We start from the raw sequence: 23,050 nt of genomic DNA on the forward strand, positions 1-23,050 counted from the left end.
CTTTTCTGCTGCTTTAGCATTCGCAGCACGCAAGCAGACCAGCAGAAGAAGCAAAAGTCAAAACTTCGTCCCTTCCCAGCCCAGCCAATGAGCCCATCCGTCGAGACAGGAGGTGTCGCCAGCACGTTGCGATTGCGTAGCCCCCTCCCCCCTCACAGGTTGCGGCGTTGTAAGAGAACGGACAACGGAAGAGGAAGGGCATTGAGACGACTCCATCGTCCCAAGGTGCTGAGAGCGTGAGAAGCGCTCGCTTCGTAGGGGACTCGCCTCAAGTGGCTGGAGCACTTGGGCAAAACGGGTCAGACAAGTCGCGGGCCATCGGTGCGTGTCTGATGCAATTTGGAAAATCTCGTCCAGTCGTGAGGTATGCCTCGCATGGCGATGCGGCAAGCCACGGGCCAGAAGGAGAGCCTGGAGGCAGGCGGGCAGTCTTGGTCTGGTTGGGTGATGCCATGCAGCTCTCAGCGATAGCATGTCGCGAGCAGCAATAGCATTGCTACACTGGGTGGAAGATGGCCCTTCCTAATATCGTGGGTGAGGTAAGCCCGCAGTCCCCCACGGAGCCCGTCTGAAATCGACCCCTCAGATAGATGACAATTTGTTGCTGCTGAAGAAGGACAAGGTGAGGAAGACATGGTGAGGGCGGCCTGTCTCTGGTCGCAGGTCTCCGAAGCCCCGAGGGTGCACCGCCCTGCATTGAGGAAAGGGAATCCAAGACAGCGTGAGACCACCACCACTTTCCGCGCTTCAATAAGTCGTTGCGATTAAGCCCAAGGATAGGGATGTCATGATCGGGAGACGGGACTGCCAGTCTCGTTCGTTTCACTCAATTCAGTGGAGCCAGGTCTGGGCAGATGGGCTGTGGCGTCGATCCACCGGCTTCGAGAAATATTCCCTGTCCTTTCGTGGCTGATGGCTCTGTGGCTGGTGGCCGCGGCCCTCGGTGCTCGTCAAACTCCGATCGCTAGAATGGCGCCATGTACCCGCATCATACAAAATGTGTGGCATCGGTACACGGGCCTGGAGGAACTGAGCCAAACGCGGTGGATCTAGCAAGTCAATGACGACACAATGCTCTCTCTTTCATCGTCGTCTCCCACTGGATTGAGGCTATGCGACAGGTTATCGCGACTGCAGAAGGATTGAGTCAACCATTCTCACCCAGAGCTTCCGGAAATCAATGATGAAAGCGTCAGCAGGATTGGAATTGAATCCTGTTCTTTGACACACACTCTCACTAATACTTAATCCATTGTGGTTTACTAACAACCATCGTCCCAAGTGTTTCAACACCCTACCAAAGCGTCTCAGGTTCTGAATTGTGACTTGGACAACACAGCAATCAACACGCGACATTGAGAGAACAGTAAACCGCTCACGATGGCGGTCGTTCACGTCCTAGACGATTATTACCTAGCTATCACGGCTCTCATTACAATAGCATATCAACTATTATTCTTCTCAATAGCCTTCAGCTTCAAGTTTGACAAGCTCACCGGTAAGGAATCACGTCGTCCCCAACTCTCACAAATCCTCTCACAGATCCTCTGAACTGACACCACCTCTCAGACTTTGCTGGCGGCACAAACTTCGTCCTCCTCGCAATCATCACCCTCGCGCTCAGCGGCCACCACCATGCGCGCCAGGTCGTCGCCTCCATCTTCATCATGCTCTGGGCCGCGCGCCTCTCGGGCTTCCTCCTCTTCCGCATCATCAAGACGGGCAAGGACGACCGCTTCGACGACAAGCGCGACAAGTTCTTCCCCTTCCTCGGCTTCTGGATCTTCCAGATGATCTGGGTCTGGACTGTCTCGCTGCCCGTGACCGTGCTCAACTCGCCCAACGTGACGCAGTACCCCCAGCACCCCTTCGGCACCGGCAGGGACGTCGTCGGCATCATCTTCTTCGTCGTCGGCTTCACCATGGAGGCCGTGAGCGACGCGCAAAAGTACGCCTTCCGGAGGGACCACCCGGAGCGCGAGGCCATCTGCGACAAGGCCTTCTTCAGCGTGTCGCGGCATCCGAACTACTTTGGCGAGATCATTATCCAGTTCGGTAAGTCCGGGCCGTGTCTCTCGCTGCGGTGCCAAGTGACACAGACCCCATCGGGCCATCTCACTTGGCGTTTTCGCTTTTTGTCCCCCAAGAAACTCACGACTAACATCGCACAAAGGCATTTACATGATCGCCGTCTCTTCTGCGGCGGACGGTTACGTAGGCGGCCAAGCCTTCAAGGCTCTCTACGCCACTATCCTCGGCCCCTTCTTCCTCACGCTGCTGCTCATGTTCGTCTCGGGTCTGACTCTGCAGGAACGCCCCGGCGCCAAGAAGCGTTACGAGAAGGGTCAGAACTGGGAGGGCTACAAGCGCTATCTCGACCGCACCAGCATTCTGATCCCCTTCCCGCCGCAGCTGTACGCCCGCATGCCCACGATCCTGAAGAGAACCATTTTCCTCGAGTTCCCCATGTACGTTTTTGACCCGGCGAAGCACTCCGACTCTTCGACGCGAGCGGAGCAAGGCGAGCATCGTCGTGAGGACGTATCCAAGCCCAACGGTAGACCAAGCGGAGAAGAGAGCTTGGTTGGACAGCACTCGTGAGAGCATCGATTCATAGAAAAGGAACGAGCGGAATGGTAATTCATGTATCATGCGTAATGGCTGGGATGACTTTCTGTAGGGATATGAGTTGAGATATCAGATACCATTAATGCTTTTCCCCAACCTCACCAACACAATCAAAATCAGAGATCTTCTGCAAACAATATCATCCTGTCACCTTCGACCAACTCTCGCTTGCGTTCTACAACCTTGTCACAGGAGCATTTCATTGCAGTGAACTTTTCGGACTGATATCACAAGCCGCCCTGAGGACCGGTCCGGTACAGCCCCCGCTCCCGCGCAGGTCGGTCGGCTGGTCAAGCGTCTCTTGCGAGTCTCCGTAGTCGGTGTAGTTCGCCTCTTCGGAGTGCGTCTCGGCGCCTTCCGGGATGGGCACCATGGCGTTCTTGGTCCAGATGTGCACCGCCGTCTTCCAGTCGAGGCCGTCGATGCAGCCGCCCTTGACCGAGACGACGTTCTTATCCTATGTCTAACATGAGTTGCGGGTTCATTTGTCAGCAGCAAGGCCGAAGGGACATACCGGTGTGCTGTGAATCAACCTCGTCCCACAGTTGCGGCAAAAGTAGCTGATGAGTCACGTTATTACATGAGAACGGGCATGGCGGCTTGCTATCAGACTCACCAGTGAAGTGTCACGCCTGATGCAGTCGGCCTCCTGTCTCTAAAGTCAGCATATCATCCTGCTTTCTTTGCAGCCAGCTTAATCATCTTTCATTCTCTCACCTCACCCCTAGTCCACTCCCCTACACCCTCATCTGTTCACTTCTCCCCACATGCAGCCGCCACCACCCACGGGTTTTGAAAACTCACGCGTAGACGCCCAGTAAATCCATGGCAGGGAGCTGGAACCTGGGGAAGATCGCCGACGTCCCGAAAGCGGAGCCCGTCTGGCGCTTGCACTCATCGCAATGGCAGATGTACAGCCGCAGCGGCTGAGGCAGCGGCGTCTTAAACGTGACCGCGCCGCATTGGCATCGCGCGTCCATCTTGTTCCACTGGGTCGGGAGAGAACCGTTAAAATATGACGTCAGAACAAAGGAAGCTTCGTGGGGTCTCGTCGTTGGCTCCGCGCGTGTGACTTCGCGGGGTTGATGAGTGAGAGTGGGTGTGTGTGGTGTGTTATCGAGATAAGCTCCGAGCTTCGTTACCCCGGACCGCGCCGCAATTGACGTGATTTCTCTCCTCCAATTGGGGAAAGATAAATAGTGTTGGAAGGATTGTGAGATGAAGGATTTTGCGAAGTCTCCTTAGGTGTCAAACAATGTTCCCGATTTCCTCAGGACGATGAAAGTTGAGAAGTCAGCAAGACAAAGGGAAGGACGTTACTGCGGGCGCGGGATCATCCCGCCCTTTTTAAGCCAATGACTCCTTCCCCCAAACCACATGACACACACTCGATCGACCGTTTTTCCCAAGTGACGCGCCAGTGCCGACGACAACGTCAGCCCCTGGCATATCAACTTTTAATTTCTCACTCAAGGATCGAAAGAAAAACAGTGATATCTCGCGTTCGGGATGCGCTACTGCGTGTCTGCGGCTGATTACGGCCCCTGGTTAGTGGTTACATAGCCCGTGAGTCACGACCGGCGCGGTGCGGGGCAGGCTAGAGGGTGAGACGGGGGCCGGTTTTGGGGGGTGGAGGACCACACCGCTTGGGAGCGAGACTGGCGCGAAGTCACATGGCTTGCGCCAGGGGTCCTTTTGGGCTGTCGAGGTTGGTAAACGGACAAAAAGGATTCGTTGCGGTTTAGTGCAGAGTTAAGGCGGATGGATGGGATGTTGTGGGGGGTTTGGGTGGGCTCAAATTGTCGATAGCCTCACTGCATGGATTAGTCACAACTTCACCCCGCTGTCCTGCTTGCAACTTCATTTGAGAAGCATTTCCTTCGAAAAGAGCTGTTGCTGGCAAGTAACACGAGATTAGGTCTGCTCGAAAATCCATGGGCATTGGCTGATGGTCAATGAGTAAGATAAGTGACCAGCAACACAGACCGAAAGATTACCGGATGCTTGACATGAAATATGCACAAACTTGCTATCAAGAACCCTGCGCCCCCCCCCCCTCCAACCAAAAAAAAACAAATCTTTTTTTATCAAGGAAATGAAAATGACCTGCTGAAAGCTGAGCGAAACACAGCAAGTAACCGAATCGTGAGTTCCACACACGATGGCATTCGGAGGATTGGGAAAGAGAAGGACAAACGGCAGTATCATCAGAACATTTGATGCATTGGATAACGGCTTCGTCATTTATACGACAGCTGATGAGAATACTGTGGCTTCAATCATGCCATTCTTGGGTGGTCACACTCTGAATCAAATAGAAGCTTTTGAACCAGGATGTCCACTTAAATACCCCCTTCTACCTCACAATCTTGCTCAACACAATCCCAATAGTCTCCGACGGGTTCTTTAGGTCTAGATACCTGGATTTGGCAGATATGAAGGTCCTAGGGCTCGAGGCGATGTTTCTAGATGTTTCAATGTAAGGTCTCCGTAATGTGAGCCGTCACTTCCGTCTGCGTCGTATTCATGGCGTGTATTATCTCGAGAGCCCTTGAGAGCGTTTTCATGACAGATGAAGAGCACAGAACATACCTTGGGACACTGAGTGTTTTGACACGATTAGAGGGCATGATTCTCCTTTAAGAAAAAGAATAGGATCAGACATAGCACATGCGATGTCTTGTTGTGCTGCTAAGAGTGTTGTGCTGCGAAGAGACTTCCCGTGGGCAGAGTCTTATATACCAACCTTGGCCCACAAGCACAGGAGCTGCGACTTGAGTCTCTTTCGGCATATTGCAGCATAATGATTTCGAGGACTTCCTATTTTCTTTACGAAAGAAATCAATCAAGAGACGGAACAGTCGGCTTGACACGCTTACGAGAGGCGTGAATGGCAGAGCTTCCGAACATATACAAATAGCAAACGCCGTGGACTGTGTTGTGATTTCTCTGTGTTCTATTTTTCTCAAGTGTCTTCTATATATTCGTGAAAATCATTGCACGAAATACTTTGATTGAACATAGGGGTAGCTTTTTTCACATCCCCGGGCCTTCAGATGGACGTCGAGCTTCCAGTGGCCATGTTACCTCTTTCCTGGGGGAAGTGGGCATCACGAAATGGGCAGAGCATTCGCTGAAAGAATTCTCGTGGGTGGGAAAGACGCAGGATTATACATTCCCTCGGGAGAGTGAGGAGCCATGTTCGTGAATGAGTGCCTTCTCGCTGGGGAAAGTCTACTTGTAAACTCATGGAACATCCGGACGGTTCATGTCGTATCTTGAGAGGGGCTCCCGAGTCTTCTGGCCATGATGCTATTTTCTCATATATATCTTTATCACATTTCAATGGGCTACGATAAAGCAAACCAATGGGTACGATCGACTCTAGTAATCTTTTCAGTCGCCATGGCGACCTCTCCGATGCTGCCGGTGGTCGCCTGTCTTTTGCAGTAGTTGGTTGAAGAGATCATGTAGGTGAACGTAGCTCCCGTTTCGTCTCTGTCGGGCTTCATCTCCATTTACCATAAATAGTGGTTTATTCAACCGTACCTATAACCTGAAGGGTCGCACTTCAATGCGTCACCACCTGCCTGTACCACGCCACAGTGAACGGAGTGAACAGCAAGCTTCGCCCGACAACCCCGACGGCGGGCAGAACTCACATGATCGTTTGTGCCGATGCCTGGATGACGCGGGCCATCTCCTTCTGTACTAATCTATACGACTACATCTTTGGGCGTTCATTCAGGCCTCATGCTACGGAATGAAATATGCCGCCGTCCGTCTTCAACGCGTAGCGAAGGACCTTCCCCCAGCCCTAACGAGCTATCAACGAGTGACCCTTCGATCCCAATGAGACCAGGTGCCTGACATGGAGGAAGAAATCAGGGTCGAGAAATTGAAGTGACGGTCGACCAGGCCCCGATCTTCTATAAAGTTGGTTCAAGCCATTTTTGACCGGGTCAACGGAATGCCCGTGTCACTGCCTGTGTCTTCAGAAAGAGATAGCATGGGCTACAACTTGTCTACTCGCAGCTTCTAAATGGTTGGGGACCCTCGCGTGACAATGGTCAAGCTTTGCGACCTCTTCGGTCTCGCTATTCTTTGAGAGGTATTTGGGTGAATTAGGAAGGGACGAAGATGGCAAATAGCTCCTTCCCTACGCGTCCCCTCGCTATTTCGACAAGCGCCAACAGCGAAAGGAAACCAGGCTCAATCATTGTGGAAGCATGCTTCAATTTTAGAGAACACAAACACATGTTGCTATTTGTCGACTGCGGAAAAAATCATGTTGACCTTGTTCAACACATCGAGCTTGACGTCGACACATCTGGGATGGCGATTGGCAGCCACGTACATGCCCGGCCTCGCTTGCCGCCACCTTCAGCTTTGCGAAAAGCCTCGTCGAGGTGGACAACATCACAAAAACAAGCGGGATGAAAGAATTACATAGCAAGAGCGTCTCATTTCCATCTGTCTACCGATTGTTAGGGACCTGTCTGTCCATTCTTCACCTGAATTCTTCTATGCGTGTCCGTCCAGCCCGCTTTCCATAGGCCCAACTCCAAACCGTAGCCGAACCCAAGTCCTAATGTGCACACCCAAGAGTGCATGGGATGCCACGCCTGTGTATACTCCTCAGGCAGGAACCAAAGTCCATCCCCCCAAAAGATCCGTTCCCTCCAAAGACAAGAGAAAAAAAATCGTCAGTCATGGTCTCGTAATTTCATGAGCTTCATATCGCCCTCCATCATTCCGCGCGTCCGAAAAAGCCGAACAGCTGTTGTAGAAGCTGCCTTCCCCTAGAAGATCCGGTTCCTGGACAGATCCAGTTCCTCCAAGTACTCAGTGCCACCCGTCAACTCCAGCGCTTGTCGTTTGATGAGAGTAGGCAAGGGCAAGCTCAGACAGAGAGGTTGCGCTTGCGGGTCATGGCGTTCTTCTGGCGGGGACCGGCAAAGTTCATCTTCTCAGCGGGCAAGAAGGGCTTGTACTTCTTGTCGAAGACGCGGCCACCAGGGGTCCACTCCTCGGGGGCAGTGGCGTGGAGGCGGCCCATGATGGCATTAAGCTTGGTGTTGTTCTCAACGTCAAGGTTGTCAAGGACGTCGAGATCACGGTTACGGTGACGAGTGATGAGGTTGACAAGCATCTCAGGGCCATCAATGAAGATGAAGAGGAGACCACGGACAATGGCGGCGGTGATGTAGCCAACGAGAAGGGCAAAGGGGTGGACGCCCATCCAGACAACACGCTTAGTGAAGGCGTTGACATCAGGGTGCATGCTGGCGAACAAGGCCGTAATAAAGAAGACAGCGAAAAGCCGGACCGGAAGGGGCCAGGCGTAGGTGTAGTCCATCTCGAGGCACTCGTAGGAGCGCTGAGCGAAGGTGAGACCTCTCGTAACGTGACCAACCATCTTGACCTAGAGCTTGTCAGTAAGAGTGATCATTGTGAAGTGGGCAGGGGATCGTACTTTTCGTGAGCGAGGTAGATTTTCCTTGTTCTTAGTGTAACTGGAGAGATAATTCCTTGTCAAAAATTCCTTGTGAGAAGGAATCTGTTCAGGTCAGTGATTTTTCACAAAGAGGTTGCGAGGCGTGCTCTACCAGTTGATGGAGAGATCTGAGTGTCTCCTTTTTTTTTGTCTTGGGAAGGGACGCTGAGAGAATTTCTCGCGTGAGATGGGTTGAGAAGGGTAGAGATTTGTGATGCTAGGGGAACGCGTGTGAGTTGACGGGAGAAGAGAAGTAAGGAGGAGTAAGAATACCTCGCGCAAAGTATGCTGAGGAGGAAGGGTAGGTTGAGTGGAAGGTTGAGCAGGATTAGGGCTGCTCAGGTTGAGGAGAGGAAATTTTGTTGTTGTGTGTGGGAGAAGACGAGGCGGTTGTGAAAAAAAGTTCGAGGGCAGAGAGAAAAAAACAAAGCCGGTCGACGTGTAGAAGGTGTGGGAGGGTGGCCGACTTGAGATGGCAAGACCGGGCAGGCAAGTCTGCCTCCTTCCTGCCACTCGAACAGTAACTGTTACTTTCGATTCACCATGCTCACATGAGCGACCATGAGATGAGTGAGAGGAGAAAACAAGTCTTTGATAGAACAAACTCCCTTCTGGTATCCTTTCCCAGCTCCCAATGACTCCCAACTCCTGAATGCCTTCAAGTTCGCGCACCGCCACCCCTATCATTGATCATCTCTGACCACAGTCATCCAGATATCAGTACCCATACCCATCCTGCTTCTCCCCCTCGCCGACAATCTCCCTCTTCGGCCCACGGTCCTCCATCAGCCTCTCGACACATCTCACACGCACCTCGCCGCCCTCCCGCCCCTCGTTGAGAATCGTCTCCAAAGACTCACACCATGCAATCTTCTGCCCATCGTCCCAGTCAAGCACGCAGAGCTCGACCTCCAATTCCCTCAGCCTGCCCATCCTCCGCAGACCCTCCTCGATCCACTCGGGCCTCGGCTCCGGAAATTTGGAAATGTCCATGGCTTGCGCCTCTGCATTGTTGTTCAGCGAGGCAAACGAAGCGGTGGGCTCGAATATCCCACCTCCGATCAGAATCTTGAGCCGCAGGCCCCGAAGCCCGCCCGCCCAGCACCCGCATAGCTCCACCCACTCCTTGAGCGCCGGGCCCGTGAAGTCCCGCCCCAGCATCTCGAGCCGCGTGTACCGCATCTCGTCCCGCTGCCACCTTTGCAGGCCCCGAGTGAAGGCCCGCGCCGCCCAGAGACCCGAGGAGAACCAGTTGACGAACACAAACTCGTTGTTGCGGAACGGAAGCGTGCGCGTTTCCTCGTAGATCTGGCGGCAGGTGCGGAGGAGCGCGGACGGTAGGCCGCAGAGCGGTCGGTGAGGGGACAGCATCGCCTTGTCCTCTTCGTCGGCGGTGGCGGCCTTTCGGGCTTCCTTCTTCCGGGGATCGTCATCGACGTCGTTCGCGCCATCGGCGGCGGCGGTAGGTCGCTTTACTCCAGGATCCTCAGCTGCGTCCGGCCTGACAAGCTTTAGGAAGTACGAACTGTATGTTGGAGTCGGGTACCACGGGGCCAGCTGCGCGTGCTGGATGGGGTGCATTGCGTGGACCCAGCCGTATATCTGGAGCCGGATCTCGTAGGGGAGGTTCAGCAACGGGGAGTCTCCAGTTGCTGCTGCCGGCGCGGCGGCGCCGTTCGGCTCCTCAGCTGGCATTGCAAGTACTTCCGTCGCTGTTTTCGACATCTTGCCCTTCAATCCGTTCTTCTCGAGCTGCTGATAATATGAAGCAGTGGGCGACGGTCCCCAGCAAGCCATACACTTTCAAACCTCTCGAGCACGTCGTCAAAGGACCTAGAAATCTCAGCAACACCAATTCGAGCGGATGTGCCGCAACACAGAGCAATGAGAACAGTGACACAACTTCGAAATGTGATAAAAGAAACCCAATGGGTAGACAGGGATACAGGTCACACCGTCACAAACACACAAAAGAGATGTCAGATCGCGTGTTTCCCCAACCTGGAAATGGGGAACGAGGGAACAGCCTCGAATATATCTGTCTGCACCGTACCCCATGTCTATCATCTCCTTCGTCTCACTTGCATCCGCCCCAAGCTCGAGACAAGACGGAAGAAAAAGCAAGCAGACCTACCGAAGCGGCCCCAGATGGCTGGGTCCGGGTCTCCAAACAGGAATCCTCCGCCCGTAAGAAAAGCAGCCCGTTTCAATGGTCTCACCTTCCGCCGTAAGCCACGACGCCGTCAATTGGTTCCAGCAAAGGAAGATATGCGTAAACGGGCTGACCGAACCCAGGACCGGGGGACGGCGGTTGGTCGTCAGCATGCGGGCCGGGAAGGTTTCTGGAGATTGGCAAAGACCCCTACCCCAAAACAGGCATCGAAGCATAAGCTGACCGCTGCGTTGGCCCTCAGATTCGACGTCCGCTACGAGGCGCCCGACTTTGTGTGTTGAACGTCTGGTTCGACTGGTCTGATCTTGGCGGGAAGGAGGGGGAGGATGGTGTTTGACAGGCGTCAGCCCTACCAACGCGCGTTGCTTTCTCTAGCATAAGATGCCAACGCCGGCCACAAAGGGGGGACGTCGTCTAATTGGCAGTGAGGGGTAAGTAGGAAGACCGACGGCGCCCGTAAGCTGCAAGCACATGGAAACAAAGCAATAATCGAATAGCAGCGGGGGTTGGTTCGTTGGTCCTGAACGAGCTACTTGTTTTGGCTCGCCCAGCTCCTGTTCGGATGGGTCCAACTACGTTGCCCCCCGTGTAAAACACCCCTGTCCATTTGAATAGGATCTTTGGTTCGAGGAGGATCAGAGGTTCATGGCCCAACAGCTTCCTGTAGGACGACCAACATGGAGAGTAGTTGGAGAACGCAGAAATGGGAACTTAGTCGGTCCCCACTTCCAAGGGATGGACCCGGTCCCAGCTCACAGCCGGCTTTCCCTCCTTCCGGATCGGCGCTTACCTACCGACATCCGACCTTGAGAACGACAACTTCCCTCAATGCACCGCTTCCCGAGGACTCCCCCATTAGAGAAAGAAAGACATTGTCTTGGAAGATCGGAAAGCCGTCAGACAGGCACACGATTTAATCAAGGTGCAGCATTCCGTAACCTACCGTCTTCAGTGGACGATCCCATGCAGCGGGCGGCCGGCGGCGTATCAGCTGCCCGCCTCGCGGCAATCTAGGTCCAGACATGTGAGGAAATGAACAAGACAAACAGACTCAAGCCCATCGCTACCGCCTTTGCGCCTCCCCTTCTCACCTCTTCTCCCAACCTCCTCCCACATGGATTCTTTGACGTTTAAGCTTTCTTCGAAAGATGGAAGAAATCCCCCCCTCATCTTGGCCAACGTCTCCGCACCAATTAGGGCGGCTGCTACGGGAACGCTTTAACTCTCCTTTTCATCTGATCATGCGGGAGGAGCGCGCCGTCAAATAACGGTTCCCGCGGTCACACGCGTGGGAGCCGGCGCGGTCCTCCGATGCCATGATGTTGGGAGGTCTCCGCTTGTGATAGGAGGCCAACGAAGCCCGCTGCTTGGAAGTCAAACTAACGATATTGCGCAAGGCACATCACTCATGGCCGAAGTGGCGTCTTCACAGTATCATGGAGCGGACACAATGATGCATTCAATCCATGCCTCGTGGGCAATCTTAACATTAACTATACCCCCCAAGCACTGTCTTTAACCAGCTCAACACCGCCAACAAGTGATCCCGTCCCGTCCACCCCCGCTCGCCCTGAAAATACATGGCCAGGGTGCAGGAAAGCCCAGGATTGTTCCGTCTGTCTTCGTTCATTCGCATGACTTGACACAAAAAAAGCGGCGTCTTCAGGTCCTTCTCTCATGCAAAGCGTACACTGAACTTAACCCCCTGAGCAGATTAAACGCCTCAAGGCAGTAGTAACCAAACCGCAAGGAGCCGTCTATAACCCATGCTTCGGAGCCAAAACCTCCTCTCATGCGCCGAGAGGATGTCAAATATATATAAAGAAAAAAGGATACGGAAGAAGCGAAAAAGCGACCCCTTTTGTTTCCTCAACATCCCAAAACTGCAAACCCAAAATGCAAGCAAAGCCGCCCTGAGGACAGCAGGGGTATCAAAGCTTTCTCTCGCGAAAAAAAAGCGGAAGGGGGGTTTCGTTTGAAGATTATGCGTATCGTGATAGGTTGTCGGAAGGTCAACATTGTTGCCTACCATCATTAAAAGTCGGAGCGTTGGTTTTCCAGAGATAGGCCGATAACTTAAGAGAAGTCGTCGCCTCCGTTCATAACCAGTTGGTCAACGCGCTGGACCAGCTCCTTGGTCTCCCTGGCGATCTCGAAGGCGATGGGAGGCAGGGTCTGCGTCCACATGCGCCACTCGCGATCGTTACGTCCGGTCGCACCAACGTCCTGACCGCGGTCGATGTCCAGGCCCCGTTCGCTGGCCTCAAGAAGTCTCTCGCGGCAGGCGGCCAGGCGAGCGATCATGGCGCCGTTGCCAGAAGCCTCCGTCTCAGAAATAACCTTTCCGACGACTTCGGTGATGCCGTTGATCTCGGACGTAATTTGGTTGATAGAGGCATCGCTTCGGATGGAGCCGACGAGGTTCTGGATGTTCTGAACCAGGATAGCGGTCTGATCGTCGAGGTAGACCTTGAGCTCCTCTGCCTGGTTATCTTGGCGCATGCCGTACCCGTTGGTGGGGCCGTTCTTGTAGCCCATACCATTCATTCCATTCATACCGTTCATGCCGTTAGGTCCTCGGTTGTAGGTGTCGGCGGATTGACGGGGGGAGTTGATGGGGCTGTAGGCTGAGGAGTCCATGCTGGCTCTGCCACCAAGACCCTGGAAGGGTGGGGGTGCCTGTCCCAATGGCAAAGGCGCAGGAACTGAATCCTGGATCATTGATTCTTGTCTGGAGGCAGTCCTCGGGGAGAAGAATCCAGTGGAGTCCACAGGCGTAATAGTGCCATCATCGTCGTCCTCGAGCTCACCATCGGGAGTATTGCGAATCTTGACAGCTCGGAGGAGGTCGACGATGGAGGCAACTAGGTGAGAAGCGGCGGCGTCGAGCAATGATACGGGCGAAATGCCACCCGAAGCAGCAAAGTTCTTGGACGAGGTGATAAGGTTGTTGGCAGAGGAGGAAATCTTGCCCTTGAGCTTCGATCGCTGCTGCATGAGGTCCTCGTTGGTTTGCGCTGCTTCGTCGATGTCCTTAGTAATCCGGCGAACGCTGACAACGACCTGCTTCATAGAGTCAACGACCTTGTCGGGGTCGTCTGATCGAGCTCTCTGCAGAAGCTCGTCAATGGCAATCTGGAACTTGGTAACGTGAACGTCCTTGACTGCTCCGTTCTGCTGCAGGAATCCCTTCTCGCGCACGTATTTGGCAGCATCCTGCTCAACATTCAACCCGAGTGAAGCAGCGCGCATGTCGCGAAGTTGCGTCTTGGTGCGAGCGTATCGGTTCCGCCACTCGCGAACTTCGCCTTCGAGCTGGTCGATAGTCTTCTCCAACTCTTCTTGCTTTTGCCAGGAAGATCCACTTTGTTGCGATAGCATCTTCATCTCGCGCAAAAACTCACGAGCCTCGCGACGAGCCTCCTCCGTAACCTGTTGCTGCTCTTGCAAGGACCTGCGCAGCTGCTCGTTTTCCCGCTGCAGTTCCCGGTCGGCGTTTCCGGAGCTGACGTTCGCAGCGGCGGTCATGTTGGATTGCCGCAGGTCGTCGACCTGCTCTCTGAGCTGTCTTGATTCGTTGGCATGCTCGTCTCTCATGCGGTCCAAGTCTTGTCTTAAGTTGTCGTTCACGTCCTGAGCCTCAGCGAGCTTGTTCTCAAGGCTGAGTCGGAGATCGGCAAACTCCTTCTTTTCCATATTGACAGCCGTCGATCGTGATCTTTCGCCGTCAAGGATGCTGTTCATTTCATCGTCCTTCTTCTTCATGACGTCTTCCATTGCGTCGAGCTTTTCCCGAAGCTCTCGGACCTGAGATTGATATTCGTCTAAAAGCTTCTTGTCGGCCTGTAGGGCTGTTAATGTCTCCACTCGATACGAGGTTAAGTTGGGTAAAGATCACCTCTGATGCTACCGCACTTTGCTCCGTGGCCTGGCTCCTCTTACTCGTGCGGTTTGTTGCCGTGCGCTCCAGACCAAAAGTCTCGTCGCCGTCCTCGTTCGGGCTCGCATCGTCATCTTCTTCCACCATTGTACTCTTGTTCGGCACAATCGTGTTGCTCTGAAACTGCTTCTGCATCGGCCGGTTATACTCGCCTCCCGGAGGCAAGCCCGGCGATGGAGGCACACCATAAGGATCGCCCCGGGGCGGTCCTCCTCGCATTGAGCTGGCATCGGAGGGCCGTCTCGTCCGACTCTGACTCCTACTTTGGCTTCTCGGCGGGTAACCACCATTCACGGTCGCTTGCGAACGGACCGATACGGGGCTACCCACTCTGGGCATATCTCCAGCAGCAAAGCGGGGAAACCTCCTCTCTAGTTCGCAGTAGACGTCGGTCGCGAGATCGCGAAATCGGGGAGGGCCGAGGGAAGACAGCTTTTGTCTCGCCTGGTTACGTTTCGGGTGGAAGTTGGATTCGGGCATCAGGTAAGGGGGAGGGGGTTGAGACCCAGGGCCCGAGGGCCTTCGGCCGAGAGATTGTCTCCGCATCAGCTCATCGAAAACATCGGTACTGAGTTCGAGAAACTGGACAGATGACAGTCGCAGCAGCTTGTCGCGTGCCTTGTTAGGGGGCGTAGGACGGCCTCCTTGGCCGCCATTCAAAAAGTTCTTCAGGGCAACATAGTGTTCGCCAAGGATGCCCTCGGCTTGTTCTTCGCGGATACTCCTTCCGCTCTCACTTCTGGCGTACATGTTTGTTCCGCTGCTGGAGCGGCCGACAGAGGGCGGCGGTGAGGGCCCGCCAGCGCTTCGCGGGCCAGGAGGGAAACCGCCGTTCATGACGCCGTTTGAGCCTCCGGAATTCGGGGGAGAGACGATGTTGCCACGGTTGTTTGCGTACGGATCTTCGTTGATGGATTGGTACTTGCCAACAGACCATTCACTTCCGCCACCTAGAGAGACAGGTGAGAGAGGCGCATTGCGGCCATTCATGGTAGACCTCGCTGTGTTTTGTATAAGACTCGGTTCGCGTGGGGAGCGAGAGGCAGCAGTCGAAAAAAGGCGGCGCAGGGAACAAAGGGAGTGTCGAGGTAGAAGGCCGGGGGCTCTTTGAAGTCGATCGGGGGTCGCACAGAGACGTTTCTTCTTCCTCTTGCAGCACTATTACCCGGCGGAATCCAAATCCAATCAGGCACAGGCTCGTACCCAAAACCAGTTGCCAAACCCAAAAGCCAGCTGCCAACCTAAATAGTACGTATGTCGCAGAACCTTTTTCCTTTTTTTCTTGCCGCGTCGGATCAGGGTTGTGTCTAAGTCGTCGATGTGGCGGTGGAATGTGTCGATTATGTCGATGTCTCTGCTTCTTCGTCGTACAGCTAGAAGGGGTGGATAAGAGGCGTCGGCGGAATCGAGAACGGAAGACGGAAAGGGTTCTTTCAGAGACACCAGCGGTTGCGACACGGCATGACAGGGCGGGAGAAGGGCGTGTCGGTGTCGAAAGGGAATATTTTTGGGGGGATGCAGAGAAAAAGCAAATGCCGCAGAAGAAGAAGAAGCGTGGGACGAGATGCTGCAGTAGAAGAGGCTAGTGCTGCACACAGTATGCAATTGACGTGTTGGTATCCAGTAGGTTGTTGGAAGCAAGCAGACGACGACGTAGTACGGGCCGTAGAAAAAAAAAACAGAGTCCAAAGCAACCTTGCAAAAGCCCCAAAAAGCCAAGCTGCAAAGAAGAGACGACGGAGGAGCAAAGTATGTAGGCAGTAGGAAGACAACAGCAGAATCCGCGACGAGGTTGTGAGGCATGAAACGTCAAGGTGGCTGGCCGGGATACCACGACCAATGGCGGCAGCGAGATGGCGGCGGCTGGGGGTCCAAAAAGGGGGGTTAGGACTCGTTAGGATGAGCGAGTCCAGTGGGTTGTGGGAGATCTGGGCCGCTAAGAGTGCTGCGCAAGAGGGCCTCCCGTCGCTTGGTGGTGTGGTTTGTGCGCTGTAAGTCAGGCACGCTGCGCACTGGCTCTGGACCTGGACAGTGACGGAGGAGGTGACGATGAATGAAGTGATGGTGGTGGACTGCTCTGGACTGCCAGTGGACGGCTGCGCGGCGTAGCGGATCACTGGTGCTGGAGCGATGGATGGCCGGGGGTGCGAGGGCAAGACAAGGGGAAGGGGGGAAGGGGGGCACGATAGTGGAAGGGGGGGAAGGGGAAGGTGCGGTGCAAGTGTGGAAGGGGGTGGAGGAGGGGAAATGACACTGGAGACACTGGCCGTTGTAGTGGCTTGTACCGTTAGACCACCGGGACAGGCGGCGACTGCTAGAGAATGTTGCGAACGGTACTTGCAAATTACCATTGGCAGCAGTGCCCCACTTCGATTCCACGCTGATCGTCTGCTTTGGGAGCGCTCCGGGGATGATTTGGGGAGGGAACTGACCAAATGCCCATGTTATTAAGGGCCTTGATCATAGCGATTGCCTCTGTCACTGCCACGCTCTTCCACTTTTTGATGCTACGACGACGCGCTGCCCGACATGTTGACCTTCGCTGGTTGACGACGACGTCGACGAAGACTCGGATCGGACCTATGTATTTCGAGATCCGGAGTCAGACGGTGCGAGACGAGGCTGTTTCTTGTTCACCTCTTGGGCTTCTACCGACGAAGTTGAAGCAGGCTTGAGCTTCACCATCAGCCCAAAGTCTGAGGGTGGCCTTGACGTGTGAACAAGGCGAGAATGGCATCTGCCGTTACATGGCGCCCGGCTCTCGCAAAGGCAGAGATCGGGCAAAACAAGCTAAGGCGAGTGGGGACCGGGACAGAGAAGCCTATCGCGACTTTGGACTTGGACATACTTGGTGTAAGTTCCCAGAGACAACACAAGACACACGACGCGACGTGGAGAGACAAGACCATGGCCCCTGGCACGCTGAAAAGAAGGAATTCGCGCGGGAAGGATGCCATTCCGGATTCTCATCTCCCGCCACTGCCTGCTTTCCAAAGTTGGCGGTATTGAATTGGGAGTGGGGTTCTCTGCAACTCTGCGCGGGCATTCGGAAATCGCGAATGATTCGCGGGTTCGTCTACTACTACGACGCAGTGCCTAATTACTGCGATGGATGGCAGTTGCAATGCATCCGGTCAGGAACGATGCACAGCGGCAAGGAATTAGCGCCAGAGTTTGTTCCTGCCTCTGACCTTACAGAACTACGGATACACGGTACCTGCGTTCTGACTCTTGACGCCTGCCAGTCAAGTTCCTTCGTTGATTCATTCGCTGCAGTCTCTCAGCTGAGAAGCAGCCCAAGTCACCTCATCCGTGTCTCACATCGACCACCTCCTCCTTTACCCGCACGTTCGTCATGTCTTTTCTTCACCAGCACCCAAGGCAGTTCCCATCGTTCATCCATCCGTCTGTCCGCCCACACACACACACACGCACCACACCCGCTGGGCTGAGGTACGGTACACGCATCAGTGCATCACAGATTCATGCCGCCGTGCATAGCATCCATCCATCCATCTCCCCTTTCCCATCCGCACCTCCAAGGGGTCCCCCGACGACTGACTGCACTATTCCCCTTCCTCTCTTTCAAATCTTCCTATCCATCCTCCCGATCCCCAGGCCATGTCGCGCCGGCCGCTGCCAGACTCCCACCCCTGATGCAATAACCACCCTGGCCGTGATGGCGCGGCCTTTCCAAAACCCATTGGTCCATCTTGCTGGCGCGCGCTAGCAACAAAATTCGATTGTGGATTTTTGCCAACCCGTCCACCGCGGCCTTCACACGCTGCCCGGGGCCGGGGCCCAGCCTGTCACTCGACGGTGGCGGTGTCTGTGGGAGATGGAGATTCGGAAGACAAGGGCAAGGATAAGGGGGCACTGGCCATGGGCATATCCGGACGTGCCTGACCTTAACCTGCTGTTCAGTTGCATCGAACAAGGATGCCTTTTAAGCATGGTGGAGATGCGATTCTCAAAGCGTCCCTGCGCAAGGGGGCCGGAACTCTGGCAATCCAGTCCAGGTCGCACCGAGACGTTGGCACTGCCTTTGCTTTGCTTTGCGTCTGCAGCCTTCAAGTTCCAGTCTTGACAGCCTGTCACTGTCATTACTGCTTGTCGTCCGTCTTGCCTTGCCCGCCCTATGCGAGCGGACGGCCCTGACAGCCCCGTACTCTTGGCTCTGCTGATTCCACTGACTTTGGACCAGATACCCATCGCCGAGAGCACTGCAGACAGATATGACACTGGCCTAGAGGCCGCGAGAACCCATGGCAAGGAAGACGGAGAAATACACCAAAATCTTATCGACAATCTCTGGTTGTAAATATCCTTCCCAGAAGAAGTCTCCTATACAGCCGTGCCGTCCGTCAGCCACGGTCGTCAGCAAGATACCCACGGCCTGCTCTGTCCAGACAACCGATGCGCAACCCTCGTCAACTGCCAATGCCCCATGCACCGTTTTATTGCACCTAAAATTGCTCCTCATCTGGCTCGCCCTGCTCTTGCTGCATCCGTCGTCCACGGCCTCTCTCACCAGAGTCTCGACTCTTTTAGCCCTCTTGGGCCACCGAGCGGGATCCATTCCTCAAAATCCAGATCCCCAAATCTGACAAGCCGTCTGGAAGGCCTCCGCCGAGCTCGCCTCGGGGACTCGACATCGCCGCCGCGATCATTCTGCCGTCAGTGCTTTCTTTTTCGTGTGCTCAGGAAAGGCGCTGGCCAACTGTCTTCGGATTTTCAAGCAAACCCCTGATTCGGGTGTCACTGGGTCTCTGCTACCGGGCCAATCACCCTCGATCCCGAACCGAATGCCCTGGGCAGAGGAGACCCGGCCACGAGGTGAGGCTCCCAGGCGACATGTGACATGGCAAGGTACATCCAAACCGCATGAACCCCTCCCCGTCGTCCAACGCGCCCGCCCTGAGACGGGAATGAAGCTTGGCCACGCCCAGCGAACATTCGATGGAAGCTGGCGAAGGAAGGGTGGCCTCGAAGCTACACGAGGGATCGCGGATACGATCATACGCGGGCCTGCGCCCATCATGGAAAATCCCCACCACTTCAAAACTCACAGGGACACTCCGGTTCATCCGCCTGCAATTTGCTTCTGCCGTTCGGCCCCGTGCCAGTCTTGATCAATTGCCCGACATATCGCGACTAACCACACGACCAGCAAATGGTTTACACGAGTTTGGCTCACCGGCGAGGCTTAGCAACAATATTCCCGCAAGTGCATGCAAATAAAATGACTATCAAAGATCAGAATACTAACAACACCAGTGACCAATGTTCCACATCATCGAAGCCGTCTTAGCCGCTATCAAACCTCCCGTTCCGCGTCATGTTTTCTCTGCGGCTCTAGGACAAGCGTCAAGTCTATCGATTTATGAACAAAGTCCGAGCAAGACCACAGGCAAGAGGCATGCGAACTCAAAAGACGGAAAAGATCCCAGAGCTGTCGGTTCTTCCTCTTCCTCTCCCCCACATCCACCTGAGCCAAAAGACCGGCTTAATTTCACTTCGAAGGCTGTGTAGTCTCTACAAATTTACCGTGGAAAATTGCACCGTGAGCTCTTTTGCGGTTCTCAGGAAACCCCGGGAAAAGGTCCGACCGCCGACTTTTGTGCGTGAAACTTGCCTCGACTGAGGCTAGCTCGAAACGCGGCTGCGATAGCTTAAAAAGGGTGCGCGCGAGAATCAACGGCAGCGGCATGCGACGTTGGGAAACACGTTTATCGACGAGAACGAGCAACGTAGTTTGATCTGAGGCTTGGTAAGCCAAGGTTGCATCCGCGCAGGCGTAGGGACGTTCATTTTTTTATGGAGTGATATTATGATTAAACCATCCTACGTAGTTTACGTACGTTTGCGTTCGTTGTGTGAAAACTCTCTTGATGCGAGAGCGGTTCCTCCTGGCCCATGAGTCGCGCGCGCAGGTTCTCGTCTCGAAATTGTGGACGACGGCCGCATCCTCTCACGGCTTTCCATCTTCTACCCGAGCGACTGTTTGTCTACCGGAGCACGTCCGCGTGGGGTATCCCATTCCTGACCCGCATGAATCCCTTCGTCTGATGAAAACAAAAACCGCTCTTGCTTCCTTCCCATTCAACGCGGAACCGGGGCCTTTGTTGTGTATATTTAGACAAACGAGCTGGACCCCTCCTCTGGTTTATGCTTCCCCCGGATGATCACCCCCGCCCGCTTCGCATCGTCCTTCCAGATTGTGATGCGCGATGTGTGTGCCCCGTGAGACCTCATGCCGTTGGGTCTCATGATAATACCAATATGGTGTGTGCTTCGCCGGGACTTTTTTCTCTCAGGACCGGTCCGTGGGATCTGCGATAGCCGTCCCGGAGCAAAACCGCGAACTGACCATGTCTTTCCGTCGGGAGCTGATCCCCGCCCAAGCTGAGAACACCCGTTCCGTTTTTCGCCGTGTTTCCCGGGAGCCCATAACCATGACGCGGTACGTTCTAAATCTCCGAACTCGAGAGAGACACAGAGAGAGAGCATAATCAGAACCAGGCCAAGGTCCAGATCGCAGGCAAATGCGGCCACCGGTCCTGCCACTCCGCGAGTATCTCCGGCACCTTCTCGTCGAAGCTCGCCCTCGCCGACGCGCTGCCGTTGTCGAACACCTCCGCGCCGACCGCCTCCCTCTCCCGCTTGGCCGCCTCGTTCAGGTGGTTCGCGAGGTCCAGGATCGCCTTACCGCCGACGCTCGCCTCCTCGTGGTTGTCCTTGATGTCGACGTTGATGACGTGCACGGGGCGGTTGAGCGGGCTGCCGCGGTTCATGAGATCGTCGATGACGGCGTCCCAGCAGCGCTCCTCGCAGGTGATGACGATGTCGACGACGCCGCCCTCGGTGCCCACGCTGCCGCGATCCTCGGTGTGCTGCAGGCGCGGCATGCCGACCTGCCAGTCCTGCCAGCGCTCGGGGCCCCACTTCACGTGGCGGTTGCGGTCGACCATGTTGAGGACGCCGTTGAGGCGGTAGAGGCGGGGGTCCTTGGACTCGAGCTCCTTGAAGATGGAGTCGTACGACGTCTTGTTGAAGTGGTAGACGTTGGGCTGCGTTATGGACGGGCCCGGCAGGCGGACGAGGGAGCCCGTGCCGAAGGAGATTACGGGGTAGTTGGCGTTCGCGAGGCGGAGATGAGATACCATAGATCTAGGTTGCGGGATACGTCAGCAACGTTGTCTTCTAATGGGCTCGAGTGGACGCGCGATTGTTCGTCGCGATCACGGTAGGTCATGCTCACCTGTTCTGGTTACTCGCGCAGACGGTGCAGAATTTGAGCTTGAATTCTCCCGAGTCGGATGGCGCGCCGGCCTCGCCGTTACCGTTGGCCGATGCGGGCGCCACGGCCGCGGCCTGCGCAGCTCCGTTTGCGACGTCCATTGATGCGGTTGAGGTTCACGATGGTGTTGCGAAGAGCGATGATAGTGGGGCGTATGGATGGAGCTTCACGAATGGATAAGGTAAGGCGCGAAGAGGAAAAGAGGAAACGCGTGGGGCCCAAAAGAGAACGAGTAAGGCAGTAAAAAGTTAGAGAGAGAAAAAAAGAGAAAAAAAGAAAGGTCAGCCGTGTCGGTTGGTGTCGTCAAAGTCGTGGTCGTCGTAGAGCTTCTGATCTGTGTCTTGAATTAGCCAAAATTCAGACACTTTAATTGTTCATAAATGAAGAGAAAGTTGAGCGCAAGTTTCAGTTTTTTGCGTATACGGTAAGAGTGTGTCAACATAGGGGGATTTAGACAGCTCCAATAAATATAGACTCATCACGCGAAGCTCGAGGAAATGTTTTTTTTGTGTTCGACGAGTTTTGCCTTACCTTTTGGTTTGGGTGCGTACGCGCCGCAATTGACAAGCAAATTCTCTATCTGCTGCTTCACCAAAGCATCCCTCAAGTCTCTAATTGCGATCCAAAGACGGACGTGAAGGGGCTGTTGAGAGCTCCAAGTCCTAGCAATGGATGTTGTGTGTGGAAGAAAGAATTTCGCAGGCGTCAATGACGTTGGGTTTTGGAGGAAATAAAGTGGAGGGCACCGACGACGCGAGCTCTCCACTATGTCGTTCGGCAGAAAGCCGGGCCGTGACTGACCGGATGCATTAAGTAAGCAGCCCTTAGACTTTGGTCTCGCCTGCCTGAGGTCCCACTAGAAACATGGACTCAGGGCGTTCCCAAGTGCTTCTCGGAGCTTGCTACTGTGATTGGCTGTTAGGCGCTCGCAGATGCTGAAACAAACGACGCTTTCAAGGGCACCAATCAGTGGCCGGGCCAAATGCAGCTACAGTTTTCAGTGACTCGTGAGCCAGAAATAGAAACGCCAACAAAATTCTAGATGACTTTGGACGTCCGGATGGCGGTTGGCTGAGCATGAGAGTCAGACAGACTGTCTGAAAGAGCAAACAATTGAGCTAAAACAGACGAGAACGGTCGAGACCTACTACTGTCAAAGGCCACATCGCAAAACAGCCTTGCCTGACGGATACGGGCACGCTGGAGAAGCAGGGTGCGACCGAGGAGGCAATGCAGCAAGCATATCAAAAAAGATATGGACCCTGACGGTCTTGTCCTGGAAGGATTCATGGGCTAGACCTCTCCGGGGGTCTTGTGGTCGGCCCATCAGTTATGTGCTACCAGTGCTACTTTGGCAAGGAAAACTGGCAAGTTGCAAGGCGTTCTGGGTCGGATCGTCGGAGGAATTACCTGCCTCTCAGGGTTGGACTGGGTTGGATGGGTGGCCTGTGATACTGTCCTGATGTTAAGCTGCGTGATGCGCCCTGCGTTCTGCGGTCTGCGGACGGCCCA

General features: G+C 54.7%; 5 protein-coding genes across 5 annotated transcripts; 1 reads left to right on the plus strand and 4 right to left on the minus strand.

The window, feature by feature from the left end:
• Nucleotides 1-1,380: 1,380 nt before the first annotated feature.
• COL26b_002569 (uncharacterized protein) lies at nucleotides 1,381-2,601 on the plus strand (the record flags this gene model as incomplete). Its single annotated transcript, XM_053175484.1, has 3 exons — nucleotides 1,381-1,498; nucleotides 1,570-2,055; nucleotides 2,174-2,601. 3 exons carry the CDS (start codon nucleotides 1,381-1,383, stop codon nucleotides 2,599-2,601), a joined length of 1,032 nt encoding a protein of 343 aa, XP_053040488.1.
• Nucleotides 2,602-2,827: 226 nt separating this feature from the next.
• COL26b_002570 (uncharacterized protein) lies at nucleotides 2,828-3,608 on the minus strand (the record flags this gene model as incomplete). The annotated part of the gene is made up of 4 exons (XM_053175485.1): nucleotides 2,828-3,085; nucleotides 3,143-3,188; nucleotides 3,245-3,277; nucleotides 3,433-3,608. 4 exons carry the CDS (start codon nucleotides 3,606-3,608, stop codon nucleotides 2,828-2,830), a joined length of 513 nt encoding a protein of 170 aa, XP_053040489.1.
• Nucleotides 3,609-7,531: 3,923 nt separating this feature from the next.
• COL26b_002571 (uncharacterized protein) lies at nucleotides 7,532-9,820 on the minus strand (the record flags this gene model as incomplete). Its single annotated transcript, XM_053175486.1, has 3 exons — nucleotides 7,532-8,053; nucleotides 8,731-8,773; nucleotides 8,856-9,820. The coding sequence occupies 3 exons, from the start codon at nucleotides 9,818-9,820 to the stop codon at nucleotides 7,532-7,534; spliced, it is 1,530 nt and encodes a 509-aa protein (XP_053040490.1).
• A 2,554-nt stretch (nucleotides 9,821-12,374) lies between these two features.
• COL26b_002572 (uncharacterized protein) lies at nucleotides 12,375-15,228 on the minus strand (the record flags this gene model as incomplete). The annotated part of the gene is made up of 2 exons (XM_053175487.1): nucleotides 12,375-14,141; nucleotides 14,197-15,228. The coding sequence occupies 2 exons, from the start codon at nucleotides 15,226-15,228 to the stop codon at nucleotides 12,375-12,377; spliced, it is 2,799 nt and encodes a 932-aa protein (XP_053040491.1).
• Nucleotides 15,229-20,750: 5,522 nt separating this feature from the next.
• SSU72 (RNA polymerase II subunit A C-terminal domain phosphatase) lies at nucleotides 20,751-21,639 on the minus strand (the record flags this gene model as incomplete). The annotated part of the gene is made up of 2 exons (XM_053175488.1): nucleotides 20,751-21,408; nucleotides 21,500-21,639. 2 exons carry the CDS (start codon nucleotides 21,637-21,639, stop codon nucleotides 20,751-20,753), a joined length of 798 nt encoding a protein of 265 aa, XP_053040492.1.
• Between the last annotated feature and the right edge of the window lie 1,411 nt (nucleotides 21,640-23,050).

Source organism: Colletotrichum chrysophilum, assembly GCF_026319265.1.
Source record: "Colletotrichum chrysophilum strain AFK26 chromosome Unknown scaffold_13, whole genome shotgun sequence".
Lineage (NCBI taxonomy): Eukaryota > Fungi > Ascomycota > Sordariomycetes > Glomerellales > Glomerellaceae > Colletotrichum > Colletotrichum chrysophilum.